The sequence below is a fragment of the Mytilus trossulus genome, chromosome 11, assembly GCF_036588685.1.
Source record: "Mytilus trossulus isolate FHL-02 chromosome 11, PNRI_Mtr1.1.1.hap1, whole genome shotgun sequence".
Classification (NCBI taxonomy): Eukaryota; Metazoa; Mollusca; class Bivalvia; order Mytilida; family Mytilidae; genus Mytilus; species Mytilus trossulus.
The window spans coordinates 65628985-65645838 of record NC_086383.1 but is presented as its reverse complement, the minus strand read 5'-3'; the positions used below and the strand labels follow the sequence as shown (position 1 = coordinate 65645838).

General features: G+C 32.4%; 1 protein-coding gene and 1 long non-coding RNA gene across 3 annotated transcripts in view; both read left to right on the top strand.

The window, feature by feature from the left end:
• The window catches only part of LOC134691429 (biogenesis of lysosome-related organelles complex 1 subunit 5-like), a 280858-nt gene extending 264292 nt beyond the window's left edge, over positions 1–16566 (top strand). The window contains exons 4-5 of one of the 2 annotated variants that reach the window (XM_063551954.1): positions 15529–15581; positions 16324–16565. In XM_063551954.1, coding sequence (XP_063408024.1) covers positions 15529–15581; positions 16324–16503 — 233 coding nt within the window. In that variant the 3' untranslated portion in view covers positions 16504–16565. Of the gene's footprint in view, positions 1–15528; positions 15582–16323 lie in introns of both variants that reach the window. The other variant, XM_063551953.1, reaches the window with a different exon arrangement.
• On the top strand, positions 10715–13311 carry LOC134691433 (uncharacterized). Its single transcript, XR_010102138.1, has 2 exons — positions 10715–10750; positions 13228–13311. It is a non-coding gene; the product is annotated as an uncharacterized LOC134691433 (long non-coding RNA).
• Positions 16567–16854: the final 288 nt, after the last annotated feature.

Here is a 16854-nt window from a genome sequence, read left to right as displayed (position 1 = left end):
TGTGAAGAAAAACATTCACCCAAAGCAAAAGAACAGCGCTTGTATTGCTCTTCGTCATCTCAAAGTGACGATGAGGCCTTCAACATGAAGCCAATGCTCCAAGCACCTAGTATGTTAATTTAAAAACGAAGATCATGAAAATATCAAACTACTAGACAGAGTAAACCATTTGTAGCCCATAGTGTACGCCTAATTGAAGAGATATGTTAGTATTCAATCTTTAAATATGTAATGTTTGAATAAAACATTTTAACAATCTATATAAAATTAAAATGAAAAGAGGAATTTGTTAAAGAGACAACAACCCGACAAAAGGGCTGACTGGTTTTCTGAAAAACAGTGGGCTTTATCTTTTTTTAAATAAGAGGGGTGTCGCATTTTTCTAGTTATACAGACCTTCCCTAATTCATGGTTAAGATTTTCTGGTCTTCCATTGTCCACTTCAACGTCGTCTTCTCCAGTATATGTATCTGTTTCTAGATCGGAGGAAGCATCACTAGGATTGGTCTCGCTTTCAGGTGAACTTTGGATATTATGTATACCATCAGGTGCAAGGTTATCTAGCCAATCCCCTGATGTTAAATTCAAATTGTTGAAGTATTGACTATTTCTACTTTGAGTTTCTAATACTCCACGAAAATTCTCGATAGGACAGGTATAGTATTTCCAAATATTGTAGTTGTTCGGCACTGTTGATATTGTTTTAGTAAATATTATAGGCATGAGTAGTATTGTCTCTTACATATGCATGCCTAAATTCTTAAAAAAAAAATAAACTGATATACACGCATATAAGTTAATAATTAAATAAAGAATTGAATGTATTCTGTCGTCTGCATTAAAAGAAATTCCATCTAATAAGTTACATTTTGTGCATCCGGTTGACTTATTTGGATTAACTGTTATAAGAACGTGTAAAGCCGAATATTTGAAAGCAAAGGAAGATAAATGTCCGTTTCTTAAACTCTCATCTGGTCAAGTGTTATATCAATAAGGTGGTGTGGTAAAATTGACAAGGAGATACTCATCCACAAGAATTCAAATGCAGTGGGTGTAAGGAATTATAGACAATCTTTAGGCCTTCAAACATAAGAAATTCCATACCGTATAGTCGACATTAAAAATCCCTTGCCTGAAAAATGTGAAACAATTCAAACGAAAACGTCACAAGAAAATTGAGGAAAAATAAATTAGACCACTTAACTGTCGGTTCCTGATTTGGGACAGGCACATACAGATTGTGGCGAGGAGTTAAAAATGTGTGTACGCATTAAACCTTCCCCTTTATCTGCGACAGTGGTGTAAAACACCAACATACAATGTAAGAACAAACTGTAAAAACTAGTAGCCTTAGGCTAACCTCAAACTTTGTTTGTTAAATAGATATAAGAAGTTGTGTTAATAAATATTTTGATATGAGCGTCACTGATGAGTCTTATGTAGACGAAACACGCGTCTGACGTACTAAATCATAATCCTGGTACCTTTGATTACTATTTGCCAATGAGACAACTCTCCAAACATGTTACGATTTATAAAGGTATATAAAAGTAAACCATGATTGGTCAAATAACCACTAATACAGAATATGTTTAATAACAGAAGCCTCCACAATGTACAGAGTCTATAAGAGTAAATGTTCAATTGATGGTATATCAATTATACAGTAAATTTTGTGCAGTACATGTGATAATCAAAAGAGAAAATAATCCTACTTATGAAACGATATCGTCTTGAGTTATTAATAAACATAGTATAGAGCGACTTACCCGAATTACACGCCATTTAATACTTTGACAATACGGAACAATCCAGTGCATATCTAATTAAAGATCGTTAATATAACTTAGTGCTATAACTTAATTATAAATCTATTAGGTTATGGTAATTGTAGTAGTCGTTTAAAAGTATCGGTTCAATATGTTTAATCGTTTACACATATGCTAGGGGACAACTGTTTCATTTTTAATAAATAGTATCATTATAGTATATTTGTACAAGAAACTTCTATTGTTTTTCATCAACTGGCGCTTAATTGTTATCTATGAAAAGTCAAATAACTATAATATCGAACTCAGAGGAAAATTCAAATCGGAAAGACCCTCATCAAATGACAAAATTCAAATCGGAAAGACCCTCATCAAATGACAAAATTCAAATCGGAAAGACCCTCATCAAATGACAAAATTCAAATCGGAAAGACCCTCATCAAATGACAAAATTCAAATCGGAAAGACCCTCATCAAATGCCAAATTTCAAACATATCAAACGAATGGAAAACAACTGTCATATTCCTGATTTGGTACAGGCATTTTCAAATGTTCAAAATCGAGAATTAAACCTGGTTTCATAGTTAGCTAAACCTCTCTCTTGTATGATAGTCGCATGAAATTACATTGACAACAAATGGCATATAGACAAAGCACATCAGCAACAATAAAAGACAAGAAAAAAAGTACCTATCGCCGCATAAAGGATATTACAAACAATGGACCCATCTCCTTGTTCATATTTTTTTCATATTTGTTTTAATTGAATAATGTCATTATTTGTCATATTTGTTTTAATTGAATAATGTCATTATTTGTCATATTAGTTTTAATTGAATAATGCCATTATTTGTCATATTTGTTTTAATTGAATAATGTCATTAATTTCTTAATTGAATAGTTCTCTATAATGCATGTCAGGACCTTTTATAGCTGAACAAACGGTATTGGTTTCCTTATTGTTAAAGGCCGTATGGTTGCTTATAATTGTTTACATATACTCACTGGAAATTACACCACGTGTCCTTATTTTAAACAAACCGGTAATAATTGCCAAAAACAACTAAAAAAACTCTATAGCATGTTATAACGATGATAAACAACGTAAGAACTTAGAAACTGTACGTCGAGATCATCATAATTAATTGTGAAGTCGGTATGGAATATTTATCAACTAGCTCTTAATTTTTTCCGATGATCCTTCTTTTGGGTAAAGCTGGTTCATCTTCTTACTGATCAGACACTGTTGACTTTTTATAAAGTCTGAGTCTACATGCTATTGGCCGGACTGCCATACAAGTAGGACGTTTAGCTAGCAAAAAACAAACAGAAATTTATATAAGAAAATATCTGTATCAAATCAGGAATATAACAGTAATGTTGTTATCCATATATTTGATGTGTTTTAGCTTATGATTTTGCCATTTGATTAGGAACTTTCTGTTTTTGATTTTCCTGGGAGTTGTGATTTTGAATACCGAAAGACTTGAGAAATGTATATACCATATGCAGGTGAAGTATATGTATTGCTATTGTGATGGGGAAAATTGATAATTTCAAAATTAAAATTATTTTGTTTGTCACAGATTCTAGTCCATTCTAGTACTGAGATGACCGCTTATGTCAAATTCGAGGTACATGTCTAAATAACTGTAGGCGGAGGAAGCCGTGTTTCTTTTATTTTTAGTTCTACTATATCTCGCTTGACCGGCGAATTTCAATTCACACTTTAACAAAAAGGAGAACATCTTAATCAAAGTACTAATATACATACAATCCAACATATACCTAGCAACGTTATTTCAGAGAAAACCATACATTGTGCATTTAAATGTTTGGTCAATAATAGTTGTAGTTGAGTTCATCCTTTGTTATTCGTAGAACATGAGTTGTTCAATCTTTAAGTTTCTGTATATTTTCAATTTCATACGAAAAATACACAAAAGTATATAAGTAATCTGCGTATACATTTTGGAATGTATGAATTCATACAAGGACAGTACAGAAATAGGAAAACAATTTCACATCCCTGCACACTTATTTGTTTCATTGTTGTCAATACAGAACACAGTACTACCACTGCCACTCATGAACCACTCATTTTTTAAATAATTTTCCATTTCTGGGTAAAGTGCAAGTGTAGGCTCGCACAAATCGTTTGCTTCTTTAAACGGCAACGACAGTAAGATGTCTGAACTCTTCATGTCTGCTAGCTCTGTGTAAAACGACGTCACATCCGGATTATAACAAAACTGACGGAAGTGCGCATAAACATTGGCAGTGTTGCAATTGATTTTAGGTGTGCATATGTAAAGTTTTGGGACATCATCATTAAATTCTTCCACAACTTCTCCTATGCCTTTTACATTGGCACTTTCGATATCATAAATGAAAAAGGAAACATCCGCCCCAATAAAGCAACCGATGCTTGCTAGTTCGTCTTTAGAAAGGCCAAGACGACAAATGTCATTTGTCATGCGCAGAAAAGTTGCAGCGTTTGAGGGACCTCCTCCAAGGCCACCACACTCAGGGATGTGCTTATCAACTACTATTTTGTAATTCTTGAAAAATGTTATAACTTTTTGTGGTTCGGAAATTCTCTTTAAAAGAGCAACGTACGCTCTGTAAATACTGTTGTTTTCTCGTGTACACGAGAATTTGCCCTCAATTGTAAATTCTTGACATATTTCAGATTCAAAACATATCTGATCGTACAAATTTGGTAACCGAATAAATCTTGATAATATTTCGTGGTACGATCCTCTTGTGCCAGTCACTTTAAGGAATATATTGATTTTTGCAGGTGACTTCATACTAAATTTAGCCATAGGGAAATGAATTCAGATACCTGGAAAACCAAACATATTTTTAGACCATTGTGCATGTATGAATGTAAATATGAAAATTATTTTTATCAAATATGCAATGAACGTATAGCATTTCAAAACACTGTTTAAAGATCGATCATATCACACAACACACATATCATGTTTAATGTTTGATTTAGTGAAAGACTAACCATTATAACTAACGTTCAACTATGTTAATTTTGGTTACTTATCTTATCATTCTTATTATGTTTTAGTGACGCTTAATAATTAGCGTTTTGCAAACTTTTTTTCTATCAAAGTGGCTCAGCTGTTATAAAAAGAATTATTCGTCAATACCAATTATGTTGACGGGAAAAGACCTCAAGATATTACGAGGGACAACCACTTAAGAGGTTAATCACTTGGGACAGGTGTAGTGTTCCTAATTTATTCAGTCCTGAACCCTTCTATTTGTGTCATCTTTTATCAACAATAAAAAACGTACAATACAATTGGGTTTATAAAATATGCGGCATATTTCATAATTAGACACAAGAACGAAAACTCCTTCATTTACATTTGACTGAACACAAACTCAATCTTCTTAATATGTTGGTTGGAGTTGTTTTTTTCTTACACTGTTACCATTGACCTCTTTGCAAGATGCCATACATTCAATCCACAGGAAGTAATAAATTTTGCTATAAAAAGTGCCAAAAACAAGAGTTTAACTTAGTTCAATTTCAAAGGTATACTGTACATTGTTGTGTAACTTTTCAAGAATTTGTATATACGTGGATAATCATTTGGTAGGAAGGATTGATTTGGTTATTTCTTAACGCCGCATCAGCGGGATAGAATAGAAGGAACATATCCACGGGCCATAACTCATCCGAGGGGAATTGTATCAACATTTTGTGGGAAGTGGTTTATATCAGAGAGTATGGATAGGGATTACGGAATAGAAAATAACGGACCTTTATAAACATGATAAATGATAATGAATATAGAAAAAAATAACCCAACAATTAGACCACAAAGAATGATTTGGTACTAAATCATAAAGGATAGAGAATAATGGGTGCACCATAATATGACACAGATAATATGTCTTGTCATTCAGCACCTTTAGTTTTTAAAAAAATCGACTATCTAATTTCACTTGAAACCAATACAAACGGCCGGAGCGAAGTAAAGTTATTTTTAACGATCTCGGTAATATCTTTTAGAAGATACAATATCAAAGTTAAAGTTAAATCATCAATCGATACTTACACTTTTTATAATGTATTAAGTCCGCAATTTAATGAAAAAGTGAGATTTCTATTATAAAAACAAGCTTCATTCACCTACTTCAAAGATTGTAAATCTTAATTGTTAGCAATGGTTAGTGCACTTTAAAAGGGACTTAAGTCATGCTTAAATTAAGATTGATTAAATGCTTTGAATATTCCAAACAAAGTAAAAAAAAATAACCTGTACGTTTTTATAATTGATTTCTAATAAAAACACAAATGAAAACTTAGAAGTTTAATTCGTACTTAAGCAATCTAAATATATTTAGATACCGAATAATAATCAAAGTCTTTAGTATTTTGGAGGGTTATTTAAATTTAGTTTGCCTTGTATTGCTGACCTCCCGTCCCCTCTTTAACTAAAATCTCTTTTAATCTATCGTAACATATAAATATATACAGAGACCAATCTGGTCAAAATTATGCTAGCAATTTAATACAGCGACAACAGTGGCAAACATTCGATTAATTTATATAATGTACCAAAGATCGAAGGATTAGGAGAAGACAATGCATGTTCTCATACCAATGGCGGATCCAGAGAGGGGATGATCCGGGGGTTGGGACCCCCTTTTTATTTTACGATGAATGCATTTGAATGGAGACAAGTAGTTGGACTCCCCCCTTTTTTTTTGTTCTGGGTTAGGAATCCCCCTCCTCTTTTTAAAATGGCTGGATCCGCCCCTGCATGATACGGCCTACACATATAAACATAATTACAAAATGTGACAAAATTTAAAAGAATAAACTGAAATGTAAATGATTTCATGGAACGTAGCTGAGTGACTCTTTTGGTGTTTTTTTTCAATGACTGATTGTGTGAGGAACTCAGCCGTCCGTGGTTGTCATAGATACGAGACCTAAACATGATACAGACGAGAAATCCGTTGAACTTCGGAAGTCTTGTGAGTCTTTATAGATAAATCTTAAAACGTCCCAAATTCATGAAAACGTTGTCTTTTTTATGATAGGAATTGAACGTGTCTTTTAGTTTAAAGTTTACGGTTTTATTCACAATATATATATATAAGAATAAAAAGATGTGGTATGATTGTCAATGATACAACTCTCCACAAAAGTGTATAGCTATAGGTCTACGACTATAACCCATGCCGCATAGTTAGCTAATATATATATAAGCCCCGGAATGACTAATTAAAAACCATTCAAACGAAAGAACCAGCGGCCAAATGACACAGAAATTAACAACTATAGGTCAGTACTCATTATGCATGTTCCTCGTTACATTGTTCGCTCATAGTAGCCCCAGTTGAACGTACATAAACGGTCATTGAATTGGACTGAATAAAGCGTGCTTGTAGAACTCTTTTGTATTTTGGGGACATTTTCAAGATGAATTTCGCTTTGTTGCTTTCTCTTTCAGTGTCTGTAAGTGTATTTCTCTATATATTTATAAAGAACTATTTTGATATATGCATGCTAAATGTTTTCTTAAATGATTTTAACTGCTCCAGTCTTGAACATCAATTGACCGCGACCACATTCTGATATTTTCTAACTTTCTATATAAGCAGGAAAGAAATGCAGGTGCTTCTATATGTTAAGGGGGTGTTCACGGCTAGTATTATCGGTGAATCACAACTGCTGGTATAAAAAGTGCAGTAGTAAATTGTGTTGTCGGTTGTATACTGTTTCATTCCTTGTTGGGTTTTTTTTGTGAGATCGTTTCATAATACCTCTCATCTGCTGCTTCAGTCGTACTTGCAAATAAAAAAACACATATGCTCGCTTCACATATTTATGTTTCTGACAGAGACATAGAGACATGGCAGATATACATGTGTTATACAATTCGATTATTATACAAATATTGATTGATGGTTGGTTGTTTAACGTCCAGTGGCAAATATTTCATGCAAATATGAGATTTATATATAAGTGTTTGCATGCATGGTGTTGACTGCCTCGATATATTAGTAGTGTCAATAGCATTAATTGTTATGACAGTCAAACAATTGCTTTTTAAACTTCGTCCTCTCGCATACTTGTATTTATGTAGTATTTACCTTGGTTCAGTCGAATATTGCAAACTGAAATTTATTTTTGAAATATCACTGTTATTGATACGCTTTTAATTTATTTATTTATCTACAATATGCACGATTTTGTTTGCTAGACAATGTCACAAGTTCCTATACAAAATGAACAAAAAGGCAAAATAGCCTCTTAGGTGATATTTTTCCGGCTCCGGCAAAATAGCGATTCATATAGAATTTTGCTACTTTGCCGGTCTTATTTCAGATTTTTAATCAAGACTATATGAAGTATTTTTTTGAAGGAAAATATTTATGCACAAATGATATATGTGGCGAGATGTCAATAACCATTTTGATCGCCTTGCCTTCCTAGTCATTCAATTTTGATGAAGTGCACTCATTTAATTACATGTACATACAGCAGTTGTCGTTTGTTTATGTAATATATATGTGTTTCTCGTTTCTCGTTTTTTTAAAAAAAACATGTATATATAGATTAGACCGTTGTTTTTTCCGTTTGAATGGTTTTACACTAGTAATTTTGGGGCCCTTTATAGCTTGTTGTTCGGTGTGAGCCAATACTCCGTGTTGAAGGCCGTACATTGACCTATAATGGTTTACTTTTTTTTTAATTGTTATTTGGATGGAGAGTTGTCTCATTAGCACTCACACCGCATCTTCCTATATCTACATATATATCTGTTAATTTCAGTTGAATATTGAACGTTGGGAAATGGAAAACAACAAATTTGTTATCAAACAAACTTGATTTTCGGTTGATATGAAGAGTTACAGCTGGTTTTTGAGAACTTCGAACCGTTAAACGAGGTCTATAAAATTCATGAAAAATTAAATCAAACAAAGCTTTTATAACTATCTATAGTCTACGACGTAATAAAATATTAAAAGAATAATAACAAATATTGTACATCGATGCATACAAATCTAGGTGCATTGGCAGCATTTATTCTATGACTGTTGAAAACTGAAATGTATATATATATCTGCAAATTGGCAAAGATGATACAGACACAAAAGAAACAAGTGTTTTCTGCCAGTTCATGTCTGCAGTGGTAGCACCTTTCTGGTGCAAGACTTAAAAGAAATTCACTAAAAAGGCACTGGTTTTGTAACGCTTGTAAAGCAGTTTGTGGTTGTTGGGTGTTCAAACTACATGCCTGCCAAGTTTTCAAAATGCCCATGGGGGTTTTGTGTGCAAGAATGCTGCCATACTCCTAAAAACCTTCAAGGGGGACATCAACTACAGTGTAATATTGTTTTCTGGCTTCTCCATACTTTTTTAAGCCACATATCATTGTAAAATTAATTGTTTTGTAAAAACTGTGGACATAATGGATATTTAAAAATTTAAAAATTTCAATTTGGGAGTCTCCATGGGGGAAATCCCCCGCACATAGTGACAGTTGGCAGGTATGAAACTAATAAGACAGATTTTAATCAGAATGTCAATTTTTCACATGGGTTCGTATGTTTACTTATGTGTATTATTTTTTTTTTAAAAGAAAGATTTTTAGACTTTCTATAAAATAACAAATTAAAGTACTAGTATCAAATTTTGATATAACTTTTTTTTTTTAAAAGACATGTTTTTAGAGACCTCTTATTAAAGTAAATATTAATTCTAATATTCACGTTTGTTTTATAAATGTTTAAAGAAGACATAGTTGTATACATCTTTCACATAATCAAAGTAAATCAAGAAGAATTTGAATATTAACGTTAATTGAGGGAGCGAAATTATCAAATTACAACAAACATGTATAAACGTGTAATTGGGAAAAAAGCGACAGAAACAAGAAACAAAATATTTACAAATTCACTAGAAATACAGGAGACGTCTTCTGGCAGAGAGAACGTTAACATTGCTTAATTTTTAGAAATAGAAGAAACTGATTGTTGAAGGCCGTACAGTGGCAATCATACCACATCTTCTTTTTATATATTTAAATCATTTTACAAGACATCAAATTGTCATTTTGTGTTATTGTTGCAGACGATTCTTCGCAAAAATTAACTTGAAAATTGTTCATGTATATAAAATTTTGTTTTAATTCAATGAAATTGTGCATTTGCACCGGCTTGAAAAAATAAAACCATATAAAGAAGCAACTTCAAACATCTCTTTACTTTAAGCAGCATTTTCACATGATGAGCAGAATATAAGGTTAGCGTTTGAAACCTACGAGGAACAACGTCAAAATCGTTGTTTTATTAGGAACGTCGTGTAACGCTAAGTGGCACCAATTCCGTGCGTAACGTCCCAGAGATTTCTTATTGAAGTCACGATATGTTTCTATATTTTTTTCTATTTTTAATTCCTAAACTTCTATTTTTATCTCAATGAAAACTGCAAAATAGCAAAAGTTTAACCCTATATAACTCGCTATTTTGCCGGAGCCGGTAGAATAGCCACTGCCTAACAAAAATTCATATATATTTGAACCTCTATTTCCTCTATCTAGAGTTGAGTCTATTTGTAAAGGTTTTAATTAAAAAAAAAAAGTATAGTTCTTAAATAGTAAAGTGATTTTTTTTTATTTAAACCTTATTATAAAAATACCACATTTCAACTCTTATTAAAAATCAACAACCACGTGGTGGCGCACACATATATAATATTATCTTAAAGTTGACTAGAGCGCAGCAGTGCATCGCTTTTTAGAAAGCTCAAACTTGTTTAATCAATGTTTATCTATTTCCGGATAAAATCCGATTACGGTTTAAGACTCAAAAAGGATCATACAAGCGTTTGAAAAAGGCTACTTTTATTCTTATTGTAAAGAAATATTTGACGTTGATACAACAAAAAGTGGGCGGGGCTTTCTCTAAAACATGATTGACCAAACAATTTTTAAAGGTAACTTTATCTGTTTTTGTCTTATTGAGATCGTGTTACATGTTTGCCTTTTTGAACATTTGTGTTTTTATTTACCAGTGAGTGGGAAAACTCAGGCCCAAACCCTTACGTTGAGACTTTATTGAAGAGGGACAGTCAAACTCGTAAATCGAAAATAAACTGAAAACACCATGGTTAGAAATGCAAATTACAAGCAATAGTACACATGCCACTACATCGAAATCTAAAGAATAAGCAACATGAACCCCACCAAAGACTAGGGGTGATCTCATTTGCTCTGGAAGGGTAAGCAGATCCTGAAACACATGTGGCACCCATCCTGTTGCTCATGTTATAACAAATCCGGTAAAAGGGTACCACGATTTCCCGAGAACTACGAGAACAACATAATATCCCGAAAAACAAGATTATATATCCCGAGAACAAGATTTCTTATGGTGTTATATGTGTTTTTTTGCTTAAATAAGTGTAACAGCATACAATAATTAAGGTTTATGGCGTTCATAATTAATAAAAGTACGTACACGCAATCTTCAGAAAATATTTTAGTAAAAACTTTGACGAATCATAATTTATTTCATTTTATTAACAATAACAATAACGATATAAATAAAATTGATTAACAATAGAGACAAATAATTAATTAACAACAATCAGTTTTTATATGAATGTTTAACATTTTTTTTTAATAGAATCTATTCTTTCAGTACATTTGATACTTTTCTTTTCTGTCAGTTCTTCTAATACTTTGATTTTCTTAAGTTGTCTATCTTTAGAATGTCCGCCATATTGTGTTCAACAAGGATTTTGCATACAAGACATAGAAATCGAATTTTTGACCTGAAATTGCATTTTTATTGAATAAAAACAAGTATTATCTCTTATTAGTATTCTTTATTATTGTAAAAAGTAGTAAAAACACAATAAAAACACCTATAACACAATTAAAAATCTTGTTCTCTGGATATATAATCTTGTTTTCGGGATATTATGTTGTTCTCGTAGTTCTCGGGAAATCGTGGTACCGCCGGTAAAAGTCTAATTCAGTAGGTCACATTCATGAAAGGAAAGGGGATTTTAGTTACAATGTAAGGAACATACTATCCAGTATCATCTGTGAAAACGGTTAAAATTACTTACAATTACAATAATTGACAATGGCCCATACAACTAGTTTACAAATAGTAATGATCATGATGATGCAGCAATTAAACAATACTACATGTACATAGAATACCAATAGGCATATTTGGAACAATGAAATGTGCAGTTATAAATATATCAATATATATAGGTTAATTTATAAGAATACACTACTGACCATGCTGACATAAGTATATTGTATGTTATCATGTTAAGCTTCAAAATGTTCATATTACTCATTTATAAGGACATTTTTCCTTAATTCAAATGTTTAATTAATAAAAGATGATATTAATCTAAGTGTTTTTCTAGACTTGCTATTAAGTATTCTAATGCAACAATGTTTGTAACGTTCATTTTGATTTGATAACGTCACTTTCTTACATGGCATCAATTGACAATGAATGCTATGGGACGTACGTGCAAGCGCAGACTGCATACATGACATATTTTAAATGCATGTTTTAACGTTGTTTTCTGTCAGTTTCATTAGAATAGAGATAAGAATATTGTATTTTAAGCTCCGATGGCATCAATTTGGGATCTGATGGTCGCAAATACCTGTTTACTGTCTCTGCTAACGCGAAGCCAGTAAACTTAATTTGCGACCATCAAATCCCCAATTGATGCCGTCGGAGCTTAAAATCCAATACAGTTATCTTCTAAGTAGTTTGATATATTCGCATCCTCTATATTTGATAATAGAAAAATATGTAAATGATATGATGAGAATTTTATTAATGAATCAATACAAGACTGGGACATTGTGTGAGGATATTTTTAAATCCTAGCTGCACATCTGTATTCAAAATCCAATGCTGAGACCTCTGTTAAGTTTTAGAGTCATTAAAATCTGCTGCAACTTTAATATGTTGACTTTTCATGAACTTTAGTAATACCATTCACTAACAAGGAATACCAGTCTTTGCTTAGGCTAAAAAAATATGCATGTGTTTCCTTTAAAACGTGTTGAAAAAAATAGGGTATGAAGGTATAGGCAATATTATTTAATTTACGGACATTTTTTAACTGGTTATCACTAGGGAATCAGTCTGACTTTAACGGTGCTTGATCTAAAAAAGTATAAAAAGTTTTAGGCTAAAGACACACAAATTAGGGTAGGTACAGTGTAGGGTTAGCACGTGTTATAAATTTTTTGCCTCAATAATTTCTACAGGCATATCATGCCCACAAACTAAAATTTATGTCAAAAGTTTATTGTGAACATTGGATAACTTGTTTCAAATTATAATTTGATAAATGATTCCTGAATTTGAAATAAAAAAAATGCAATATTATTGTATAAATGTATGTTTTTCATAATTAAACCATAGATGTGAATGAGATCCATGCAAGGTTATTGGACCACAGACCAGTGTTACAAGGGCATATCAACCACTTTGTACAAGAATTTGAGGTGAGTATGTTTTAGAATCCTGTTCATCACAGATCAGATCTCAAGGGAGTTACTACCATGACTACTGTAAATTCAGAAATGAATGTGAGATTTTTATTAATTATTGAGAATAATGATGGGTGAGTTTAGCAATGATAGGAACTCACATTCAAACAACTGAAAAATATAAACCTAGGCTAGGATGAAATTTAAAAAAAAAGCAGGATAGGAGTTTTGAGTTTAAAAAGAAAAGGAAGGATGAGCTACTTCATAAAAAGTGTCATGATGAAAATTTATGTATAAAAAAAAGGGTATGTAATTAAAGTAACAAAAAAAGGCAGGACCAAATAGAGTAAATAATAAATATTTAGAAAGAACAGAGACTACATGGCCAACATCTTTTAGTCTAGCCCTGTGAGACTCTCCTTTAAAGGCTTAGAAGACACCAATAACCTAAGGCAGCAACCATTTGATTTTCAGGGGGGGGGGGGGGGGGCTATGGTTTTTTTGGGAAAAAAAAGTTTGTTTTCAATTTTTGGTGAAAAAAAATAATTTGTTTTGAACCCTGAGAAAAGAAAATTGTTTGTTTCACCCTCAGCTGCCACTATATGTAATGCTAAAATTGAAAGAAAAAGTTTGTTTTCGGTTTGTCGCCAAAAAAATAGATTGTTCTTCACCGAAGGCGAAAAAAAAAGTTTGCACAGAAAAAAAAACCATAGCCCCCCCCCAGAAAAATGGTTGCTGCCTAATTAGTTCTGAACTATTGTCAGGATCTGGACAACATGGACAATATGTATATACATTTATTAGGGATCTTTCAATGACTGCCCACATCTTAATCTGTAAAATAGTAAAGTGTAATATCCGACTCAGATGAGTTATCTATTTTATTTTGCTTTTTTTAGGATAAAAGACAAAACAGGGAACCAGAGAGGTTAGAAAAAGTTTTAAGACAATGTTAAAGAAATGAACGAGAAACTGATCCCGGAGAGTCTAAAAGCTATGCAGGTCTTTTTACCTGATGTTTCTGCCAAAGGTATGGCAAACAACAAAATTGTATCTTTTATAAAGGAAAATAATGTTAGAGCAGGAAAAAATCTATAATTTTTTTTAAAAAAAAACAACAGTTTGTGTCATACTTTTTTCAGGCAGGTAGGTACGGTAGGCAAAATGAAACAATTTGAATTTAATATTCTGCCTTACTTCACAAAAATTTTGCAATCTCATTAACTTTTACCATTAATTGGTAATTTTTTATTTACCAATAAAATTGAGAATGGAAATGAGGAATGTGCCAAAGAGACAACAACCCGACCATAGAGCAGACAACAGCAGAAGGTCACCAACAGGTCTTCAATGCAAAGAAAAATGTGTCCTTCAGCTGGCCCCTAAACAAATATATACTAGTTCAGTGATAATGAACGCCATACTAAACTCCAAATTGTGCACAAGAAACTAAAAGTTAAAATAATACAAGACTAACAAAGGCCTAGAGGCTACATTACTTTCTAAATTATCAAGGTGTTCAGTATGTATAGTGGGTAGCATTCAAAATTGTAGAAATCATATGTATTCAAAATAAACATGCTTATACATGTATTTTGATAGTTATATTTCTCTTAGCCATTTTTTAATGCATGTACAATGATGTAAGGGATGATAATTAACTTGAAATGGAGAATTGAAATGAAGAATGAAGTGTCAAAGAGATAACAGCCAAATGCCACCAATAGGTCTTCAATGCAGAAAGAAAATCCCACACCCAGATCTGGGCCTCAGCTGGCCCCTAAATAAAAATGTGTACTATTTAAGATTTGTGGCAGTCATTCCGGAGTTATGGGACTTTGACATATTATACACTAACTTGAAATAAAATAGGGAGATGCGGTGTGATGGCAATAAGACAACTATCTATCCATTAACTGATCCAGAGGGGGGATTTGGTTTGGGGGGTTGGAACGCTGGGGATTTGGTTCCGGGGGTTGGAACCCCCCCTTTTTTTGGACAATCAATGCATTTGAAAGGGAGCATATAGTTGGAACCCCCTTATTAAAATGGCTGGATCTGCCCCTGCTATTAGAGTTCAAATGAAAAAGGTATAAGCAATTCACATATTATTTAGGTCCCCATACAGCCTTCAAATATGAGGGGAAAAAACATGACATTTACATAGATAGATTTAAAGTCTGGTTTTTCTAAATGAAATATATAGTTGTAATCTTTCTTTTTTTTATTTTAGTAAAAGTTGCAACAGAAATGTGCAGAAAAATAGAAGATGGTGAAATACTTGAGGTAAACTAGTTTCTAACCTCTATATCATTCTTAAGTTGTCTGGTGGAGAGGTTTCTCATTGGCAAGCATATCTTTCTATTTTAATACCAAATATGGGAGATAACTCTACTTGAACAGATTATTTCCTACCTTGTGGTGTATTAAAAAGTAACTATCAAACTAAGTAAAAACAAAACAATCAATGATCCCTTCAAAGATTCACTTACCATTTGAATAAATGTGAAATTAGTAGATATACTTTATTTACCATAACTCTAAATGTTGGTAATGTTATTAATACATTTACTTATAGTGATTTGATATACATCAAAATATTGTTAGAGTTCTTGGAGTACACACACATGACACATGAAACATTGCACAGTGAAACAAGGAATTTTAACTTAGATAATAAGATGCCCAATCCACACTATTATTTTCTATGTTCAATGGACTGTGAAAATGGGGTAAAAACAATAATTTGCATTAAAATGTACTAAATTACAAGTTGATTGGACTTCGACTTCATCAAAACCTATTTCAACCAAATACTTTAACCTGAAGTGGTACAGACGGACGGACGGACGGACAGATGAACAGACAGATTAACAAACGAACTGACGCACAGACCAGAAAACATAATGCCCATAAATGGGTCTTAAAAATATAATTAAAAAGCTATCAACCTGCTTAGTAACACACTCAGAATTGTAAATATACCTTTTTTTTGCAAAATCCAATGTGATATTTTTATTCATTGTAGAATAAACAGCTGTTACAGAACAGAGCATCAAGGAAAGAGAGATGGGATGAATTCCTAAAGAAACAGTATCATAACTGTGATGAGATTGATACAGACTTTAATCAGCAAGTGGAACGTCTCAAAACACATTATGAAGACTTAGAGGATAAGTTAGGATACTCAACCATGGCAAGCGCATGACACAAACAGATATTTGTTTATTATATTGTTAATTTATTATTAAAATTAAAATGTTGAATTTTTTTAAACACTTGTTGTGTGACATTTCACAGATGTTGATATATGAAGGTCTTTCATTTCCATATTCTTTATTATTTTATAGATAAAAATAAGAAGATGTGGCATGAGTGCCAATGAGACAACTCTCCATCCAAGTCACAATTTGTAAAGGTAAACCATTTTAGGTCAAAGTATGGTCTTCAACAAGGAAAATACTGTTATATATATCTTTGACACATTCCCCATTTCCATTCTCAATTTTATTGATTACCTCCCTTACACTGCTTGTATTAAGAAATGATGATTGTCCTG